Source organism: Scardinius erythrophthalmus, assembly GCF_964197995.2.
Source record: "Scardinius erythrophthalmus genome assembly, chromosome: 20".
In the NCBI taxonomy this organism is placed as follows: domain Eukaryota; kingdom Metazoa; phylum Chordata; class Actinopteri; order Cypriniformes; family Leuciscidae; genus Scardinius; species Scardinius erythrophthalmus.
This window is the reverse complement of record NC_138240.1, coordinates 9,111,412-9,133,282: the sequence shown is the minus strand read 5'-3', so window position 1 is coordinate 9,133,282 and position 21,871 is coordinate 9,111,412. Positions and strand designations below refer to the sequence as shown.

The following is a 21,871-nucleotide window of genomic DNA, read 5'->3' as shown; positions in this document are numbered from 1 at the left end:
AGGGCAAACACACACTCGTGCACACACACACAATTGTCTGCACAAAACCACCGCAGCATCCTTACCATCTTAAACCCGTTCCACTCCATTTGTAAGTCGGCGGGCAGAGTTCTCGCCTATAGCCGTGCTAATGTCTCCTCACTTGGAGATCTCTCTCGGTCTCTCCTCTCTCTCTCTCTCGCTCTCTCTCTGTATGTGTCTCAGCGGTGGCGAGGCAGCGTGCGGCCAGCGGGAGAGAGAGTGGGCATTCCTCCTCCGAGTGAGGCTGCTTGTGAATGCACGGGCTTCAGCATGAGCTGAACGCTGCAGCCCCACTCCCTGCCCCCTCCTCATTGGTGAGGTCAGAGTAGCCCCCTCCTCCTTACTTCTCTCACTGGCTGCCTCAGCTCTCCATCATCTGCTCTACTCTGGAAAATTAACACTTTCGCTCTGGCAGCCTTGCAGACGAAGGCACAGGCGCTTCGGCTAGCAGAAGCCCTTTCAGAACCAGCAAAGGCAATCAATCGCAACCGATGTCTCTGCTTGAGTTAGAGCAGACTGATTGCACATACAGCCATTATGGTAATAGGGTGCCTGCGAGGCACTGCTAATTAATGCAAGTAAAGCATGCAATGATTACGGAGTATGTTAAAGCTTTTATATATATATATACAGTATATGTATATATGCATAATATATACACACATACAGTATACACACACTGGATGTATATATATACACAGGGATAGTTTACAGTCAGATGGCCATTATCGCAAGTTTTATTCTGCAATAATGACCTGCTGACTTTACACTATCCCTTTTATAACAGGGCTTTACAACTTAATAAAGACATGAATGTTAAATGTTGAATTTAGTTCACAGAACATTAACACGCCAGGAAACAAATGAGCCGTCAATTATACAACGTTGCCCTGGAAAACGGCCATTATTCTGTAATATATTCGTTTTTATATAATTTTTCCATACATTTTACATTTACCTCTGAACATTTACAGTCAGTGCATTCATATCATGAACTGTAAAAAGAAGTGGCCAACACACCAGTTTGATTCAACTGATTTAGGCAATTAAGACGACATATTTTTAGTCATTTGCAAATGTGGGAAGACACATGTTTTACTTAATAAACCACAATTGTTATCTACTGAGTATCAGGTTGAAGAACGCACAGGTTACTGAGCACACACACCTGCTCTTTGTACAAAACCATAACTGCACACGCATTCACACACACCTTTACACAAAATGCGCACTCAAAAAATCATCTCTTATAACAATATTCTATCTTCATCCCTATTGTCGCCGTTTATGTGCTTAAGAGAAAGGAAAAGAGCAAAGTTGGCGAAGGAGTATTACGAGGGATGAAGGGATTATTCTAAGGCAGCGCGTGACAGCGTGTTTCACTGATTTCCACTACAGTGTAATTCTCTTTCAAATGCGAGCACAATACTCACCATGACCATTCTCGTGTCCGGAGGTGAAGGGAAAAAAGAAAAAAAGCTCGTTATTTTATACCCGGTTAAAAAAAAATAAACGTTTCGCTTTTGAGCGGTTTTTTGGGGGAGTCGCTCCCGAAAGTCTTGAAGGAGAGGTGTCGCGTGGACCCAAGGACAGTCGGATGCAGACAAATCGGCTGAGAGATATGGTGAGATAAGAGTCGAAAACTTACAGCTGCGGTCGGCGAGCGTCTATTGTTTCGTGAATTAATGTAGCTTAGGGGGGAGTATCCAAAATAAAACAATAAAAACAAAAAATATCGGTTCCCTTGACTCTGTGGAGCTAGCAGTGCGAGCGTCCCTTTTTCCTCCACACCATTTATGGAACACAGTGTCAGGCTGGTGTGAGATCTGATTGGTTTAGCGGGGACAGACAGGGGGTGGCGCGCGCTGCTCTTGAGGAGACTGTTGGAGAGGGTGAGGCGCGCGCGAGTCATTGGGGAGCGTCGCGCCTTTGGGGAAATAGCGGTCTCTGATTGACAGCTAAAAATTTGACCTTCGGTTGCATGTGGAAGACAGGTACATGTGAAACGTTTTGGGTTTAAGTGTAGTGTCAAAAGCAAACTGTACCTGTGATGACTAGATAGGGAGATTATTTATAGTTTGGAACCTGAAGGAAGACGCACGCGCACATACATAGATTATACAGTGTTTTTTTGTTTTGTGGTTTTTAACTTGGTCGATATCAGTGTGTGAATTATGCAATGACTTCTGAATGCAATTTTCGAGACCAGTCTGTTGAAGTTTGTCTCGTGCAATACATGTTGTAATTTTGGCGCCACTAGAACATTTACGAACCTAAGACTTTTTAAACAATTAACAAACGTTTTTATGATATATTTGTGAATTATACGTTTATAATACAGTGGTAAATAAGACAGTTATTGGTCACAGCGTATTGTTGCTATGGTTACCTCCTCATGCGAACTTGGCATCTGTTTGTGTGAGTCTACTTGACGAGAGATAAAACTAACTTATTCTACTAACTATCTTTTAACGTTTGAAGACCTTGTTGAAAAGTGTGTGTACACACACATGTATAGGCCTACACATTTACATTCACATTTAATGTGATGTGTGTAGTTTGGAATTCTTTTTGCTGTGGGTTCAAGGTCTCTCCCCCTCTTCCTCCCATAATTGGTTTAAACCCTTGTCGTTTAATCTTTAAATTTAGTTTAATATTGTGCCGTAGATCTTATTAATGCAAGCAACGTATTTCTACGATTATTTCAGGTGTAAGGTCGAGTTTCACAAATCATGGTTACCTACATCGTAGAAAAGAAAATGCGTAATTTATTTAGTGCCAATAATATTGTGAATGTGATATTTATATGTAGTATCTTGATGTTAAATTACAAATCCAAATTACTTAAAAAAACAGGCTTGTTATTGTATCTCAATGTTATATTAGCATAGAACATCAGCAATAGCAGCACAAGCTAATTAATATTCATGACCATAGCCTCATGCTGTGATGTCACAAGCTCATCTTGCTTCCCCTACTCATTCATGCACACACTATATTCAATTGCATCTACACAGGTAAAATGGACAGTCTTGTAAATACTGTCATCCAATGCATTATTTTTTTCTTTCATTTTCTCTTTTCTAAACATTATTGCAAACTCTTCTCTGTTGTTCGCAGCTGCACATGCACTGAATCAATAATTAACCGCGAGACCAGCCGCTCCCACCCCTGACAAAACCCATTTCACATCTGCTCGCCGAATGAAGGGATTTCAGATCTTGTTTTATTTACCAAGATATGGAATTCATCACGGGCAAAAACACATTTCCTGCTTGCACCCATTTACTCCGCATATACAGTCCTAATGTTACACATTCACTGGGTCTTCAGGGAGTTTTGTGTGAATGCATTTTGCTCTCAGGTTTGTTGTGGGGGAATAATGTAGGTGTCATTTTTATATGGTGTGGGTCTTTGTGTTGCTGTACTGGTAGGCTACAATAGAACAAATCACACGACTGGAATGGGCTGGGAAACGGCTGTGGTCTTATCGTTTCTTCACCTGCAATTCTAAAAACCACAGCGGAGGTCCCTTACGGTGAGCAACTGACTTGACAAGAACTACTTTTGGCATGAGAGTCCAGCAGAGCCATAAAAAATGAAAGACATTTCTCGCTAGATGGCCAGGCCTCGCTCTTAGGGACACAGTACTTGAGAGCTTGACCCGAGAAAACCCAAATTTCATGTAGACTATTTATATTTCTCTGTTCTTGTTAAATGTGTTTGGCCCAATAGCAGGATGTTGTGCTTCATGTATATAGTAGTGCTGTCAATCGATTAAAAAGATATGAATCACAATTATAAACACTTACATTTTTATACGTTTTTATATATATTTTATAATGTAATAATTTCACAGTAAATCTCCAAATCAATGTATTTTAAATACTTGTTTAATGGCATCATTTTATGAATAAAGGCCAGGATCACTGATACTAATCAGTACCCCCCCCCCATTTATTGGGCTTCAAAAAAATTTAATAACTTTTAATTTAAGTAAACTTCAAACAATCCTCACATAAACCCATAAATAAATGTCATATTTTACCTGTGCCCTTCCTACCTATCTAATAGGTAGGACATTTACAGAAATCCTTATTAAAACTACACAAGTTCTTTAGTCACTGTTTCACTGTTAACTTTGTTCTTTGATTAACTTTACTGACTGACAGCATTAGTGGCTGCTTTCACTTTAAGACCAGCCGCTGCTGCACGTCTCGCAGGTGTCTCATTCTCTCACAACTCTTTACGTTAATTTAAGACTTTATTTAACTCATTTAAGACTGCTCTTATGAGGATACTTGGCAAAACTGACATTTTTTCATAATTGTGTGTGTTATTGTTCATATTGTGCGCGAAAGAGAACTCGATTCTGGGAGCACGCATGATACTGGCGTGTGTCTTTCTGTGCTCCCTGTGTGTGTCAGGACATTCATATAATGTATAAACTATAGCCAAAGGATGACAGAAAAAACGGATGCTACGTTGACAGCATATATATATATATATATATATATATATATACACACACACACACACATATAATTAATACATGTATTAGATGCATAAATGCCTAAATATTCACATAATGGTTAAAATAGCATTATTCAAAACAGCAATGCACAGCCCATATAGCAAAATACACCATAATCTAGTAATTGTGTTTGCTTCCCATTTTGCTCACTGAACCATGTGGCACCATGTGAGTTATAGAAGTCATTACCTTTCATCTTCCTCACAACAAGACATTAATTTAGGTCCCTCCCACCAACAGAGAGAGAAAAACCTGACTGTTGTTTCATTCATATGCAGGCATGATTCAATTATACAGGACCTCACATCATAACACAGGCAAACTTGAGTCAGTTCTTTAACCTGTGTGAGTTTACCAATCTGAAGTCTAGCAACCACATATGGAAACCATCACTGAACTCTTCACAACCTCCAAACTGAACGAGAACACGCAGAAACCTCTCCACCCTTCTGATACCACCAACCATTTTTCATCATCAGATGGTTGGCAGGTGGAAATGTGTACTTTGACTTTCACTTTCATACTGTGTGTTTATGCAGAGCAAGAGAGAAAAACGGTTGGGTAGTGGGAGACTGCTACACTCACTTTCTCTACGTCTGACCATTAGGCATTTCAGAGATTGTGCATGTGAGAGAGAGACATATTCATGTGGGTAGTCAATGCCAAGGTCTCTGCACTCTCATTTGGATGTAAACAAAGTACTGAGTGCCTTTATGTAGATGTATTTTTCATATTGTATTTCAGTGGAGTGCATTTATTGCATACAGATTGAATATTTTGCTTTTGATTTTTTTCCTTTGTGTCTTTTTCAGACAATAATAGCAGAACAGATCAGCTCCTGGCAATAGTAAGTTACAAACAACAATAAATAACAGTACATAGATTTGAATGCTGTGACATTACTGTAATATTCATCATTACCAGGTATTCTACGCTATGGTTGCTTTTGTCAAGCGTCAAATAAACATCAATAAATCATAAATAACAATGATTCTTACAATGGCAGTTATCTTTCTCTCTCTCTCTCTACCTTCTCTTTCTTGGAAATCTTTATAAAGGACTAAATGTCAGCTGCTGATCTTTGTAACAGCTGATGCGGCAGATAGAAGAGGAGACAAGTCCCATCTGGAAGGTTCAATTTGAATTTCCCTGTATTCAAAGTTCCATGGATTACTAAAAACATATAAACATGAGACAAATCAGAAATATCTGCACTGTATAGTAATATACCAGCTATCATACTATTTTCAAAATAGCTTATTTTTTGAAAATATCAGTATTTTGTTTTTAATCACTAGCCTATCATTATACAGTATTTGGGTAGTTGACCTGCATTTTAACATTTTGCCGAATCTCAACTAACTTGGTTTTCAAATTGTTATACAATTACACATGCATTTTTTGTGACTCCATATGAATTGAAAAACTACGTGGAATATTTGTATTGATAGAAATCACACCACAAGACTGTTTAAAAGTGGGGAAAAATGATGAGCGGTCATAGCATCTAAAATGCACACGTTATATAGATATGAACCTAAAATCCTGTTAATAAAAAAAATATAATAATTTGTCAACTACCCATTTGCAGCATCCAGTATGAGAGAGTGTTTTGAATTGAGGCCGTGTACACCAGCAGTAGACGTGCAGGCTGAGGGAACGTGTCCAGTATGACTCAGAGGCTGCGTGTGACCCTCTGTCTCTCTGTTCACTCCTGGGCTGGGTGGGGACAGATGGAGGGAGGGGTCTTAGGGATTAGACTGGCATGAGGTCTGCGGTGGGAGGTTTGGCCAAGAATGCATGGAGGTTTTGAGTGGGAGGATGTGACCTCGGGGATCTATACTATTGCAGAAAAGTGTATGTGTGTGTGTCTGTACACATAAACGACTTTCATTTAGTCATCATACGTTGGATAAGCCTCTCTGAAAAACGAACAGCAGGTAATAGCAGTCAAACTAAGATAGCATCATTTTATATAAGATGCCGTTATTTTGTCCTCCAACCCACATGCATTTTATGTCAGCCATTTTGCCAAATGGGCTTTTTATGCAGGTATTGCCGAGCTAAAGGATGGCTGTTTTGACCACCGGCGGAGGGGTTTAAAACAGGCCAGCTAATGTAAATCACATAATTTATCGGCTGTCAAAAAGCCATTAAAAGTGAAACAGCATGCGAATTGAGTAACGAGCTAAAAGCAACGAGGCTAATTGATTTATTTTCATTCTGTGAAAAGGATGTTTTTATATGCTCAGCTAACTAATTGACACTGAAATGCTATTCTTTTTTAAAATCTTGGATATGTCCGTTATACAAATTGGATTGTAAATTGTGTAATTGTGGATTGAAATGCAGTTTTTTTTTTACTCAGAACACATTTTCTTGGAAAGGAAAATATTCATGTATGGTATTTCAAAACTCCCCTTTTTTTAAATTCATGTAGAAATTCTATTCTCTTTTTCAAAACTGAGTTTTGCTATGTGTGTGATTTTGATGCAGTCAGAGGTTTGGTCAAAGCCTTTGCTAGCTGAGCATGTAAAATGTCACTTTAGTTATTGTTCACTCAAACACTAAGAGACACATGCACACACCCAGAACTGCAACCTCTCTCTTTCTCCCTCTCTCTTTCTCTGCCTGTGCTCCTTTGTTTCTGGAGTACCCCTGATCCTCTGCGGCCGCTTAGCTCCAATTAGAGCATCCCACCAACCTGGCCTCTAACACAAATACACACACACAAATGCTTAGCCCCAGCCTCCTCTCACACTGCCTCATTTCAGCCCTCAATCTGACTAATTACTCTGAACCTTGCATGCCCCATCTCTCCCTGCTTCCAAACACACACACACACCACCTGACTTCTTCCGTTGGCCATAACCACAAATCCTAGTGCTCTTGTTTGTCAAATATTTCAGATCTACAGTCCACTCGGATGAGTGTGTTACGCATGCTCCATCAGTGTCCCGTCAATGTTATCGATTTCCACCATATGCATCTTGCTCATTCACTTCACATTCACTCCTGCTTTCACCATGAGCACCAGGCATCTATTCTGAGAGTTTAACATGTTAAAACATGCAACCGACATGGTGATAATTGTTTCAACTGCGCAAAATCTTCCAGTGAGATTATTTTGTCTCAATTTTCACCCTGAATAATAACAGGTTTATTTAAAGACATTGAAGTGTAGATCCCCTGCAAGCTGTCAGCTGAAGTGTGTTAAAAATTGCACATCTCATTTGGATCCTTGATTAAAAAAAAATCCACTTTGTCCTGTTATTTGGGAATTCACTAGAAGATTAGTAGATTAGAAAAACTGAAATTCATTCAAAACACTGCATGTTTACAGTTTAGTTTGTATTTTCCCTCAAATGACTAAAATTACTAAAAAAAAATCCAGTCAGTATGCCAATAAAAATGCTAAACTTTTGTTTTAGAAAAACGTAAACATTAAAAACGGATAATCCCAGACCTACTGTTTCTATTCAATTTTGATTTGTTGAAGGACAAATGTTTTTTTTCTCCTCACATCAAAATCTCTTTTATTTGACATATCCCGATTGTCACAATTCTCATTCGTCTTGGGAGTAAGGGGTGAAGTTTTCTCCCTCTGAAGCAAATATCTCTTTCTGTCAGAGGACATGAGGATCACCCAGTCCAATTCCTGTTCCTGTCACCTTCTCAAAGGAGAACCCCGACACCACATCAACTCTTTTTGGCGGCTTCACCGCCAGGCAGCACTGTAAGTGTCAGGCTGCTGAGCTCAGGCTCGGCTCACCCAGATGGAGCTCGCCACGTTCAAATACGAAAAACCTGTCTGAAAACGACGGCCGTGCTTCGTATCTAAGATATTTTAGAGGATAAGGATTCAGGTAATGTTTGAGTTAAGATTTAACTGGTTAAAAACAAATATATCATCCATGTCGGTTCACTTTTTCCTCAAAGACTCTGACAGTTTAGTAGTGCTAATAAAATACATCTAGGTAAAAAAATTTGACTACTAATAATTATCATGCTGATTTTGATGGACCTTATCATGGTGACTTTTTACATTTTACATTAAGGAAAGCCTCATGGATTGTGTGGAAAATTAGAAAAATGTGGCACTGGTGAATCCTTGAGCAGATATTTAACCCGGTGGGTGGCTCTCATTGTGGCATCAACCAAGGTGACATTGAGCAAGATGCTTTAGCTCTTTTCTGATCATTAACATCACTGACGATTCTCTCCATCTCATTTGCGTGGTGCAGTCACTGATGGTTGGCTGGAGGGAGACTGAGCGATGGTGAAGATCGAGTTGTATGACGGTTGGCTGTAGGGTGGCCTTTGCTGTGTTTGATCGCAGTCGGAGCTCTCGAGCACGATGAGGAAGACCGCTGTGGTCCATCTGGCCTGGTCTTTAATCAGTGCTTCCCTTCAGAGAGGGGGCAGATTTTTTTTAAATTTGCACCGACAGAATTTGATTCCGAGCATTTAAAGTATGTCATTTTTAGCTCATTGATATAATATGTACAACTCATATTCTCTGGGGTAAAATCGAACAGAAATGTGCCATCGATCTCGCTTTTTTCCTCTTCTCGTTCCCCTGTTCCCCCACCTATCTTTCCTTGTTTGTAGATACTCCATCACTTTGTCTTTCTGAGCCCTGGGAAAAGCATCGTCAGTATTTCTGCACCACTCCCCTCCATCCATGCTGTCTTTCTCCCAGAATTCATAGTGCCTTACTTATTCAGAGCAGACGAGAGCAAGGCAAGAGAAAGGAACAGATTCTGAAAGAGAAAAGATACAAGAGCCGCTAGCTGTAGACAGAAGGAATGCCTTAAGAAGCAATTAGCATATGTAACTTCTTTTTCCCCCCTCTGCCTGAAACAGGGTTATTTCAGTGAGTTTGTATTGATGTTTTTGAACAGGCTCCATGGCAGAGCATTTAATGCTGAACACTGCTGTTAGAGAGAATGCATTATTAATGTGAGGGGAAACTAACGGGGACCAGCAGCTCCTCGGGGCTGTGAAGAGGACGGTTGGCGTCTCTGAGGAAGCAACACCACGCCTCAAAGGTCTTCCTCGGTAATGCACACATGCCAGGCATCTATCATTTATTCATGACAGTCAGGCGCCTCCAACTCCCTTGAACAATTAACGAATCAATGAAATGTATGGGCTCAGAAACTATCAATACGGGGAAACAGCGCCGTTCGTCAACGTGTCAGCTCTTGGGCACAGGCTATCATTCAGGCAGAGAGCACATTTATCACTTCAAAAACAGCCTGCTTTGTCATAGCGGATAATCCTACTACAAAATGGCTGCCGATTCTGATGGATGATTGGACTTCCTTAAAGGGGTCATATAATGGTACATGCACTTTTACAAGTTGATTGCACTGAAATGTCTGTTGGCAGTGCCTGTACACAACCATCCTATCATGATAAAAATCCATCCAGTGGTTTTGTTTTAATCTCCTTATATGTTTGACCATCTCTGAAATCAAGCCGTTCGATATTGTGACGTCATAAGATCGTACGCCCCTCCCGCTATTGTGATTGACAGCCTTGTTTCAACACAAGACCCGCCCTGAGCGAGCTGTGACAGCCGTCGTCATAGTAGTCCGCCATTGTTGATATGCTGGAGTAGAATGGCGTCTAAGCGATTGTGGTGTTCTGTTCTTAGATGTAATAAGGAACACAGCAGTCATTTGGATGTTCCTAAATCCGAGCCGTTGAAGAAGCAGTGGCTGAGTTTTGTTTTTGAAGCGATATGCCCAAAGGATTGACGCGGGGATTCCCTCACGGGGATTCCCCACGATCGTCTGTGCTTTCATGTTTGCGCGAATCATTTCACACCAGACAGCTTCACAAACGAGAAAAAACGGATCGGTACCAACGTGTTCCTGCTGAACCTCCAGAAGATGTGAGTGTAATGTTTTATTAACCTTTATATTCGTATTTATATTAATCTTTGCGAAATTTGCAAACCTTGCTGCAGGCTTCATGATGAATGCGTCTAAGGTTTACACTCAGGGTACTTTACGGCATGTTTTCTATGTACGACGTTCTCAATATAATTCATAATCCCACGTTTATAACGAATAACACGTGGTTATTGTGTTAGATACAGTCAGAGAATGTCTAATACGGTGTACCCACAGAACAGAGGGGCGGGGTGAGCAAAGCTCATTATCATTTAAAGACACATGCACTGAAACGGCGTGCTGAAAACAGAGCTGTTTTTGACCAGGTAAAATTAGTGTTTTCTTACAATACTAATGAGAATTTTTAATTAAAGTATATTACAAACTTTTAATTTAGACCCTAAAGAATCATATTAGCTTGTACAAAAATGGCATTATATGACCCCTTTAATAACAACCGGTCAGGGTTGACTGCTTTTCTTAATGTATTTAACATGCAATCCAACACATTAGAGTGTTTCAAGGAGTCTTTGGAATCTGTTTTCCTAAACTTTGAGTAAGTGGTCAGTTTAATTTTGAATTGAGTTCAAATTTCGTAAAATATGGTAGCTCGTATTTGCCATCTAATGTTGCCCTTGTAGCCAGTGCTCAAGCTGTAAAAGTAACGTGTGCAAAGTAAAAAAGGGAAGGAGAAAAAGAGTGAAATTGATGAATTACTGGTGCTGCTTTCTACACTACAGCGCCTTTGCAATTCCTGTTCAATTAACAAAACCATTAATTATAGTACTTAAGCAAGCCGGGGTAAACCAGACAAGCAAGCATTCGTGCACTTAGCACACATTCATGTGTAAGCATTTAACGTTTCTCTTTTATAAATCACTCCATCCTCATTCCTGAAATACTGAATCATTAAAATGTCTATTTCTTTTTCTGGAAGAATAAAACAGCACTGCTGCTGCTAAAAAAAAACAAAAAAAAAAAAACGGACCGTTTTCTGTATTTGGAAATACTGTGAATTGCAGTATGCATTCTCAGTAACAGTCTTGAGTGCTGGCTCAGCCATAGAAATTACTCTTCCTTTGTATTTTTCCCCCTTTTCTGCTCTTTCTTTTATTTTGCATCTTTTTATGGCTTTGCTTGAATAGTCTCACTTAAAACACAAAGCTCTCGCTGTTCACTGAATCCTCTGTTTTGATGTTCTTTTTCGCAGCAGAAATCACAGCCCTGAAAATCCAGATGAAGACTAGACCTTTATTCTGTACGCAGAGAGAGGTAAGTGAACGTGTTTTCTGTGGGGACCATCATCGCCAGCACTCGCCCCCTGCTGCTGAAATCACAGGCTTTTTACTTCCAGGTCATGGTGCCTGTATAACTCACGCTGACCCCTCTCTTCGCTGACTTTTTTTTTCAAAGAGAAAAAGGGGAGAGCTTTCAAGACCTCCAATCTTCATCAACACCAAGTCCCTGTGAAATCATCAAAAAGTAAAGGCAGTAAAAAAAAAATCGAATTTTTTTCATATACTGACTCAGGGCTCAGAGATTCATTGACTGTCGTCCCTGGAGGCAGCGTCTTCCATTACATAGGCACAGGGGCCAGATGTCACCTGTCCTCCCAGGCGAGGGGAGCTCTGGTGGAGCTAAGACTCTGAGGCAGGCTGCCCTGGTTCTCTCTCTGCCTGGCTGGAGACACCTGCTCTTCGCCTCAATGGTGACGGCCCCCAATGCAGCTTTTTTCATCTACTTTCACATGCACGAGCATCCTGAAGCACCGCGGGTGTGCGAGTGCGTGTATGTAAGTGAGGTGTGTGTTGTTTGTGTGTCATATTTATGTGACTGTGAGATTCACACACACATGCACCCTTGTGATGACGATACGAACTTAATTTCATTACATCTGTTTCCTAATGAGCACTCTCATCCTGTTTCTCTGCTTAACATGCTTAAGCCTGAAAACACAAAACTGTGAGCATTTATGGCTCTGCATCCAGATTGCTTGAGCTAATGCTTCCTTAGACACGTTTCAGAGGATGTCTAGGGTCCCATGTATATTGTAACTTGGGTTTGTCTCTTTAGTTAGTCCCAAACTCAGTTGTCAACTCATTACTGCAGTCAATTCATGAGAATATGTTTTTGCCACTGATTATGTGGTACTGAAACACAGAAAATGATCTGATTGCAGGTCCATTTGCTTTCAGTTTTTTTCGTATTTCACATTTTTTTTATACAGACAAATTTTTTTTTGTCATCCATCAGATTACTTAAAAACAACAACAATCATATTTACTTTGGTATTCACAAAATTTGGAATACGTTGTTTAGTTTCTCTTAATATCACATCTATTTAAAACATGAGCGCAGAGTACCACCATAATGCTCACACAGTATTTGGATGCAGTCCTGTGCAACATTTGGTCTATGTCTATTAAAAACCGGTGGTCCTGCATCACTAGTTTACGGAACAGGAGTTTGTCATTTACACATGCACACACACACTTGCGTTTTGAGCAGTGAAAGATGGCTAATTCTCTCACTAATGCTTTGTGTGTGTGCGTGCGCGCAGTGCCCGTTGAGTGACCCACAGGTTAAATAGCTCATTCTTGCGGCCTTTTCTTCCAAAATGGCAAAGTGCCCTGACAAAAGCGAAGGCCTCTGAAGCTGCATGGCTCAGGGCTCCAGATCTTTCTCTGTGATGGCTCTGCCATTTTCACACTAGCACAGAATAACAGACTGAGGCTTCTTGACAGAGCCATTGGAAATTCAATTTTGACAGAATATTGATGAGAAGTACTTAAAATTCTCAGCAGCGAGAATAAAGTGCTAGTGTCATATTTGGTTTAACACAGTAGCTTTTGTACCCGGCTAAATATACACAGAGGTAAAAAGGTATTGATGTCGAAATTCTGAGGTGAACGCTAATAACTCTGCGAGGAGAGACGTCCTACTAGAAGGAGGAAAAGGTGCTTATTTCTGAACAGGAAGTTGATCCACTGCAATCTACTGCTATTGTGTTGCGAGATGCGAATCTTTTCACAGTTGATGAGTCTGCTTTACTTGCTGCTTGGCTGCTCTTTTAGAGGATTCACACTCGCGCACACGCTCGCTACGGCTTTGTGCGGGGGTAGAATGCTGCACCTGTTCTCAGTACAGTTAGGCTGGGGTTGAGCAGCACAAATGAACTAATTTCCAGGGCTACATTGAACAGAGAACACTGCAATCACAGCAGGAGGAGCCTGTCGAGCCGGCAGATGGGCAGAGCTAATCATTGTTGTGAAATAGAGATGACCCTGCCTATCTCTCACACTGCCAACAGACATTTGCCAATCGCTCTTCAATTCCCTCTCCTCTCCCCCTCATCTCTGTTTGTTTCTCAGCTCCCTCCAACGAATTTAGGAGTGAACGTAACCTTCAAAAATGGCTGAAAATGAAGTTAGTAAGCGAGCACAAAAGCATTTGACAGAGTAGCTGTAACCCGTGGACTGCTGGAGTGTGTATGTGCATGAACAGCATCTCCAATCAGCATCAGGAATTTTGAATCCAGCAAATCTGCATCTGTTTGGATTAATGCACGTAACCCTACCAAGTCATATGTATTTTCTTCGGAAAGTGGCGCTTTTCTCATGATTGTACTTTTGTGCTATTTCAGAGGTTTTCATAATTTGTGCTGAATGCTGAAAAATGTTCTGTAATTGGAAATCACACCGTATCCTGCTTAGCGAATTATCTCTAGTGGCAATGTGTCATGCTTGATAAAAAAAAAAAAAAACACTGTGGTTATTAACCGTGATTAGAAATCATTTCAATGTCTTCTGGATGTTCGAGAACCCATGAGAGTGCTTGGCACGAGGATACCAAAATCAAACATAACTACTGTTATGTGATGCAACCGTTTTTCTATTTCCGCAAATAAAATGTTTTACTTTTATTAAATTATTCCAGATTGTTTATAGGTAGACGTTAAAATTAGTGATCCATTGCTTCTCTTGATTGCGCTTGGCTTTTAATGTCAGTTCATGTTTGTAAAAGCATCTTCAGATCTAGCTCTGAGTGTTTTCATTGCTTGATTGATTTACTTAATCATAAAATACAATCATTACTTTGATATATGAATTCTACACATGCTGCGCATATAGAAATATAATTGAAAAAGCTGCATCCAAATGGAACGTTCTAGTCGTTTTCCTCAGCAAGATGTCTGAGAGCAATCTAATGCATGTATAAAAAAAATACTGACAGAGAACTAGAAGGGAGAATAAAATCTCCCTCTCACAAAAAAATGCCTTGACAGACCTCTACTTCTTCCCTGTACAATGATTTAATGTATGCAAATGATCTGGCTTCAGTTAATGAAGGCACAATTAATCTTTGTAACGATGGTCTGATTCAACCTGGTTAATTACAATCTGAAATGTGAGTTGTGTGTTTGCGGATACATGTGAGTCACAAATGCAGATTTTTACGAGAAGCAACAGTCCAGCTGCTTTTCCCTGCCCCCATATGAATAAACAGCACAATTTATTATCCAAATGTGATTTGAAAAAAAAAATTATATTGGCAAGAGTATATTTTTTATCAAGATAAATATTACATATAATGTACAATGACTGTTATTGTATAACAGTAAAACATGTGAAATTAAATTATGCCAGACATAGCGACTGCAAATTATATTTCAGTCATTTTATTGTTTAATTCTATTCATTTCTATCTTTAACATGAAAAGTGCAAAAGTAGAACTTTAAAACAGTTCGTTGACAGTCTCTCGAGGTGGAAAGAGAAACCGAGAGAAGCTTCACTTCTCATCAAACCATCTTTATCTTTATCTATTATACTGTAAACTGTGTTCTGCTAATTTGAAAAATCCAGAATAACACTTCACGCAGTCACACAGTTCATAACCACTAGTGGCGCATACATATCGCTGTCACTAATTTTCATTATTAAATGTTGCCTAGATTTTCCGCCTTCCCATGCCAAATAGTGGATGACAATGATTTTTCGGATTTACTAATAAACGTTTTGTAGTTCAAATGAGAATATTTGTGGTTGTGACTTTACATGCCTTGTCTCTTTTTTCTGTCTTCTTAGAGCTGAAGAATCACCAGGATGAATATTCAGAATGTTTCAAATCCCTGAGCTGTGGAGGATTTTAAGGCAAGTGTGTACACACACCTCAGAAAGGTTGCAAAGAAGGGTTTAAAAATCTCCTCTCTCTGCCCATGAACACCCAGCTGCATGCAATCGCAGTGTGTGTATGTATACTTGTGTGTGTGTTTGTGCACTGGCAGAAGAGCTCCAGTGCTGTCAGTATGAGTCTGATTTGTGTGAGAATGTGGTGCGGCTCCAGGCAGGCAGGCTGATCCTGTTTTGTGGAGACGAGGAACGAGAGCCCATCACAGATTAGACACCCACAGTTTCGTGTCGATTTAATGCACCAAGTCAGGGATTTATTCTTAACCGACCGGCGCGTACAGCACCAGCCAACCAGGGCTTTCCCATACAGCCATCTCTCTTCCCCCCCAAGACGATAGTAGAATATCAGAAATGACTGAATGAGATTGTAAGGATGGATATCCACTTTCATAGCTCCAGACTTGAGTGAAATCACATTCATTATAATCAGGAAAACCTTAGCCAGCTATTTGTCTAGTATGCTCTGTTATGGCCACCTATCAGTGGAGAAATAAAACGGCTGAATTTTGATGTGCTACGAATTAAAGAAATACAATATAGCCACTCACATTTTGTTGGAACTTCAGGTACTTTTGTAACTGACTGTGCAGTATAAGACACATGCTTTCTATTTCACACATTTCCAAGCACGTTTCTGCTGAAAGGCGGCAGGGAGCACCAAAACAACACATTCGGAAAGTTGTCTGAAATTCAAAATGATGCTCGAAACAAACCTCTCTCCTACATACAAAAATCTGTCCTTTAGCCATCTAACCTTACTATGCTCAAATGACTTTAAGCATACACACTAACACATACACACACACACACACACACACACACACACACACACACACACACGTGGCGCACTTTCAATTTTAGGCATCAGTACACTGCCGCACAAACATATTCCGAGCTGGAATACACAAACGATACACTTACACAAGCTGCTTTTTCTCACTCTTTCTCTTTCTCTCTGGCTAACTGATAGAAAGATCTAGTCGGAGTGGGCGGCCGTATCATCACACAATGAGGCATGAAAACATTGGCTAATTCAAGCCTTAGGGCTGCACACATTTACCTAAATTAAGTTAGTATTCTTATTCTACTGTGCCATCTATTTTCTCGTTCACATGTCTAACAGATCCGTCTATCCTCTTACCCCCAGCTCCCTGGCCCCCAGTTGGCTGGATGGATCTCGGGGGAAAAGCGGCGAGCCCATGCCTGGGAAGGAGCCCTCCGCCTGGGCTACTGCCGAGTTCTGTGAACACCTTACCATCATCTTCAGACACTGCTCGCGAGGTGCGCATTTACAGGGAAGAGGAGAAAAGAAGAGAAGAGGAAGAGAACAGAATGCTAGCCAAGGTGGTAACGAAATATACAGGCTAAAGAAATAGCAAGAGGCGAAAGGAAAGAGAAAACTGGACTGCCACAGTGATAGAGAGCCGTGTGCTTACGTTCACATTGGCGCTGCACTCACACAAACACGCACGCACACACTCAGTGCAAGCCCCAGATGGGCAAGTCATCAAGCAAGCTCAGCAGTTACAGCTATCTTGCTTTGAGTAAATGAGAAAATGAAATGATTGTGCGTGGGAGAGAGAGAGAGAGAGCGAGTCTAGTCTCTCATCCATTACAGTACGCCCGGAGAGCAAAGAGGTTCTGCCTTCAGCTAGCAGACGTTTAACTGGACCTAAATGCTCAATCCCTGCACATTCATTTGGACCTGTCAGCTGCCACATTTAGAAGCATGGACACACTGATAAAACAGAGAAACATTACGCACAACAGAATAATGAACACACACTTAGAGAAGTGAGGTGACAGAAGAAGAAAATCCAATTCCTTTACCTCATTGCTCAACAAAGCAGCATTCAGTGTTCGGCTGATTTCAAACATCTTGTTGGCGGTGTTTCGTTTCTTGTCGCTTTTTGTGATGGTTTTTTTTTGCGTTCTCGTGGCTCTACGGCTCCTTCTTCTCTACTGGAAATGGGAATCAGTCCCGAGAAAAAAAAGAAAGAAAAATGAACAGATTAAAAAAAAAGAAGAAAAGGAAGGAGAAATCCTCTATATGTGCTGTCTGGCTGGATGTATCTTCTCCTCTCTCGCGCCCGTGTTTTCTGGTGCACCTCTGTTAAATGTGGCGCTTGTGCCCTGGCTCACGGCACACGACTGAAGAGTCAATATTTTTTTTTTTTTAGCTCCCCAGAGTCAGCACATTAAAACAAGCAGTCGGTCTGCCGGGCTTCTTCCCTTATCTGTCCTCCACACACTCGCTCGCACAATGCGTTACGATCCTCACACTGCTCTCTAGCAGATTAGTTCGTCCCAAAACATAGCTCTTAGTTTAAACTCCTCTCTCTCTCTCTCCCTCACCCTTTCTCTTTCTCTTTCTCTCCTTCCTTGCTCCCTCCCTTCCTCACACTCCCTCTCTCTCTATCTCTCTTTACCCCCACCCCACCCTCCACTCGCTCCCTCTGTCTATTTCTCGATCACGCTCTCCTGCAGTTACAGTTCACAGTGTTACCACAAGGTGGGAAGACTGTTCATAACAGACATGACACAGGCACATCTGCCTTTCCTGGCTCATCTTTTCCTCTCCGTTTGGCTTCACGGCTCTCCTCCTGCTGCTTGCGGGGAACACATGATCGCTTTGGCACCCGCTCACCTCCATTCTCCTCTCTCTCGCCTCCCTCCGCGCCTTCGTCGCTTCGCGACAGCCTCATTTGATGTATGGGAGAGAACGGGGCTGATTTATAGACCAATAGCATTAAGAAAACTTTGACCAGTGGCACCTAGCCGGAGAAAACCCCTTCTGAGATGTCGACATAACGTTCCCGGAGCATATTTGTGAAACGGACACGTCTCTTCCTCTGAAATGGCATCAGAGCGAGACATTGGCGTAATTGTACACTGTTCAGTGCTTCGGTTCACTGCTTCACATAGCTACACTGACCCCAAAATGCATTTGGATACCTACGTATGAATGTAAATATGTAAATATATATAAATGCCACTGCATTAGATAACAAAATATCAAACCGAGTCGTATTTATTTTACAGAAAGGTTGTAAAAGCATACTTTCTGGTTGTCAAATGTTAGGGTGGCATGTGCATATTTAATGAGATGAAGAAAACTGTGGTTACTATGCTAGAGACAACTGTGTGAACTTACTTCATGCTAATATGACTTGACCTTGGTTAATTCTGAAAGGTCTTGCATCATTTGTTCACATATTTCAAATTTGGCTTAAGTGTTCAAATATGGTTTGGGGCCATAGTACTGTAGGAATTTGTATAATGCCTGATTATTAAATTGCATAGACAATTTTTGTCTTTTAATTGTGTTGTGTTGGAATTTGCTGAAATATAATCATTGATTCATTAGAAGTAGTTTAAAAAGATAATAAATACAATAATCTTTAGATGAAAACTTAAACGCTGATTCCCACTTAGCAGGAGAAAACCCAAGGAGTAATGACCTGTCCTCTGACTAATTAAACATCAACAACCAAACCCTTTATTTAATTTGAGAATTACATAGAATAATAAACAACTTGATTGTTATCCAACAATTGAGGTTATTTTCTGTGTAGCATTATTTGTAGGAAAATACAGTAATCAAATCAGATTTAAATCATTCTATTTATTTTAATTTTAGGTTTTTTTTAGTTTTTTTTTTTACTTTCAATAACTGGTTGACTCATATTCTTGGCTTTAGATTTTAAAACGTTGTTTCATGTTCCTTTATAATTCTTTTATATGGACAAACTTATAAAAGTATGAGCAATCATGAGGTCATTGTTATTCATTGATTTATTCATAGACTCGCAGATGTATTCCCATCAGCAAATGACCGCATAACACTGTAATCTTACCACTTAAAAAAATAGTATTCGATATGCATACTAAATTAGACTAACAAGATGTTTCATTTAAAATGTTTAGCTATAATTATAAAGAGAGTGTATAAAATTGTCAAGATTCATTATGTTGTTTTGTGTTAAACAATTACTTTTTAATTGTTCAACATTAAATATAATACTGTCTATGGCAAAGCCTAATCATCATCTTTATATCAACAGACGCAGCTAAACTCAGGTACAAGACAAACCACAAAACCACATGTTTCTTTCTCAAAATAACAAAGCATGCAAGAATAAGTCATTTTCAACCTGTTTTGTTTCTAGTGAGTGTGAAAAGCGGAGGTTAGCTAAAAGTGGGTATGACAGCAGGAAAATGAGCTGTTTCTTTCTTTCCTCTTTTTGAAAACTGCGTATGGTACAGTATGATCTGGTCTCCAGGCCCCATGAGAGGCGTGTGTCCAGTTAATAGCAGCCTATTGACACCGACCCATCTGTTAGGGTGGACTGAAGCCAACTGAAAGTAGAGAGATGGAGAGAGCGTTGAGAGAGAACACTACAATTTTTGCGTCATAGATGGTGTACGCATGAGACATTTTTTAAAACTGTATCACATTTGTTTTTCATTATAACAATTTTGTACCTCCACAGCATCTGCGTTGTAGCATTTAATGCTAAATCCATTTAGAATAACATCATTATAGGCAAATCTTATGAAGTTAAGAATCCACCCAGTGGGTTGCATGCTAGGCACCATTGCTAAAAGAGCACTGTTTTCTCACTCTCGCTGTAATTATGTTATCACTGTGCAGGATTTCATGTTTGTCAAGTACCGTAGCCTATACCGGATTTTAGCGTATACACCAGACCTGGTTAAAAATCGTTCAGGAGACATTGTGTGTAAATGCGCACGCACTGGGATGGGCTGTCACTTGAATCATGGAGTCTACTGCTTGATTCCAGAGTCATCTGCCTCTCATTCTCCCTCCTCTGTCCACCAGGGTCCCAGGAGGATTCTGATTGCTGTCTCCATAGTGACTCTATGTGTCTTCATAAAGCCTGTTCAGAGCCTGCCCCTTCTCCTGTGTGCTGTCTGTTCCATGCAGATGACCTGCCATTCACTGCAAGGGACTCATGCGTGGATTCCCAACATGGTCCGTCTAAAAAGGGTTTCCCTGTACACCACCAAAAACATGTTGGAAATGCACACCCACACTTACAAACACTCAAGTTGACTCTATAGAGTGTTTGCTTCAAATACCTCTAGCCCAAAGAGAAAGTCTCATCTTTAATGTTTAGCTCAATCCAGTTTTGCCATAGCCGTTGGCGTCACAATCGTCTCACATCATTGTTAGCAGCATAGTCGGTTATAATGGTGGGGTAAAACTTATTTTGATGTGGAAAAACATTGCGTCTCGTGGGAACCAATTAAAAAATCAGAGGATCAAGAAGTGGACTGTACTTCGCTTTTGTATTCTATGATTGATGGGTTCATTAAATCATGTGTTCACTTGGCAGATCGCATGACAGGACCAGCGCGCGAAGAAGAAATTCTGCTTTTGCAGGCATGTCATAAATGTCATAGGAATATCTGCTGTGATTCTGTTTCCCCTACAATTATATTTCCTGGTTTTTGTTCACAGATCTATGCGGTTGGTGTATGCATGTACATCGCATGCACCCTGGAGGAGATCGCTTTGAGCGATCTATATTTTTGTTGCCCGATTCGTAATACGAATTGACAGTCTCAATAAATAAACAGGGAGGCATGGAGCCAGATAATTGGAGATGTTAGGGAATGACATACCATGAAGGACAGCTTTTCAATTTTCAGTTTGAAGGGTGTACTCTGCAGCATCATTATTTAAAAACAATCAAACTACCCCGGCTGCCCTGCTGGTTGTAGTTTGCCGTCAAATATGATCGCAAGGGAAAAAATCATTGCCAATTTTGTCTTATTAAAGATGACCCCCGTTCTCTTCATCTGCTTCTGACACTCGCCGCTCCGCTCATAACCTGAAAATTAGTGGCTGAGGGTCTCTATGTCTGTGTCCTCCTGAAACGCAAGTCATATGGTTGTTCATTTGCAGGCTAATCAGAAAGCTGCACTATTAATGGAAAATGAATGAGGTCGGATTTGATTGTGGTTGATGGCAGAGGCTATGCTCCAATTGTCTTGGAATCCATACACTTTAATCAATCTATATTGAGAGACAGCCAGTGTCGGTGTGAGGAACATTGCAATTTAAAAAAAAAATTAGACACTTGAAGAGGGGTGGTTAATGACCTCAATCTCTGTCCGGATCTCACAATATAAGAAAAAGAAATATCAGCTTCTAGGTAGCTAGAGATACTACTATGCTTTTTTAAATTCATATGAG

The 21,871-nt window shown here is 40.4% G+C and overlaps 1 protein-coding gene across 1 annotated transcript in view; it reads right to left on the bottom strand.

The window, feature by feature from the left end:
* The window catches only part of elavl4 (ELAV like neuron-specific RNA binding protein 4), a 74,206-nt gene extending 56,458 nt beyond the window's left edge, over positions 1–17,748 (bottom strand). The window contains exon 1 of the mRNA XM_081348269.1: positions 17,479–17,748. Within this exon, the coding sequence (XP_081204395.1) occupies positions 17,479–17,526 (48 nt within the window). The 5' untranslated portion in view covers positions 17,527–17,748. The remainder of the gene's footprint in view (positions 1–17,478) is intronic.
* Positions 17,749–21,871: the final 4,123 nt, after the last annotated feature.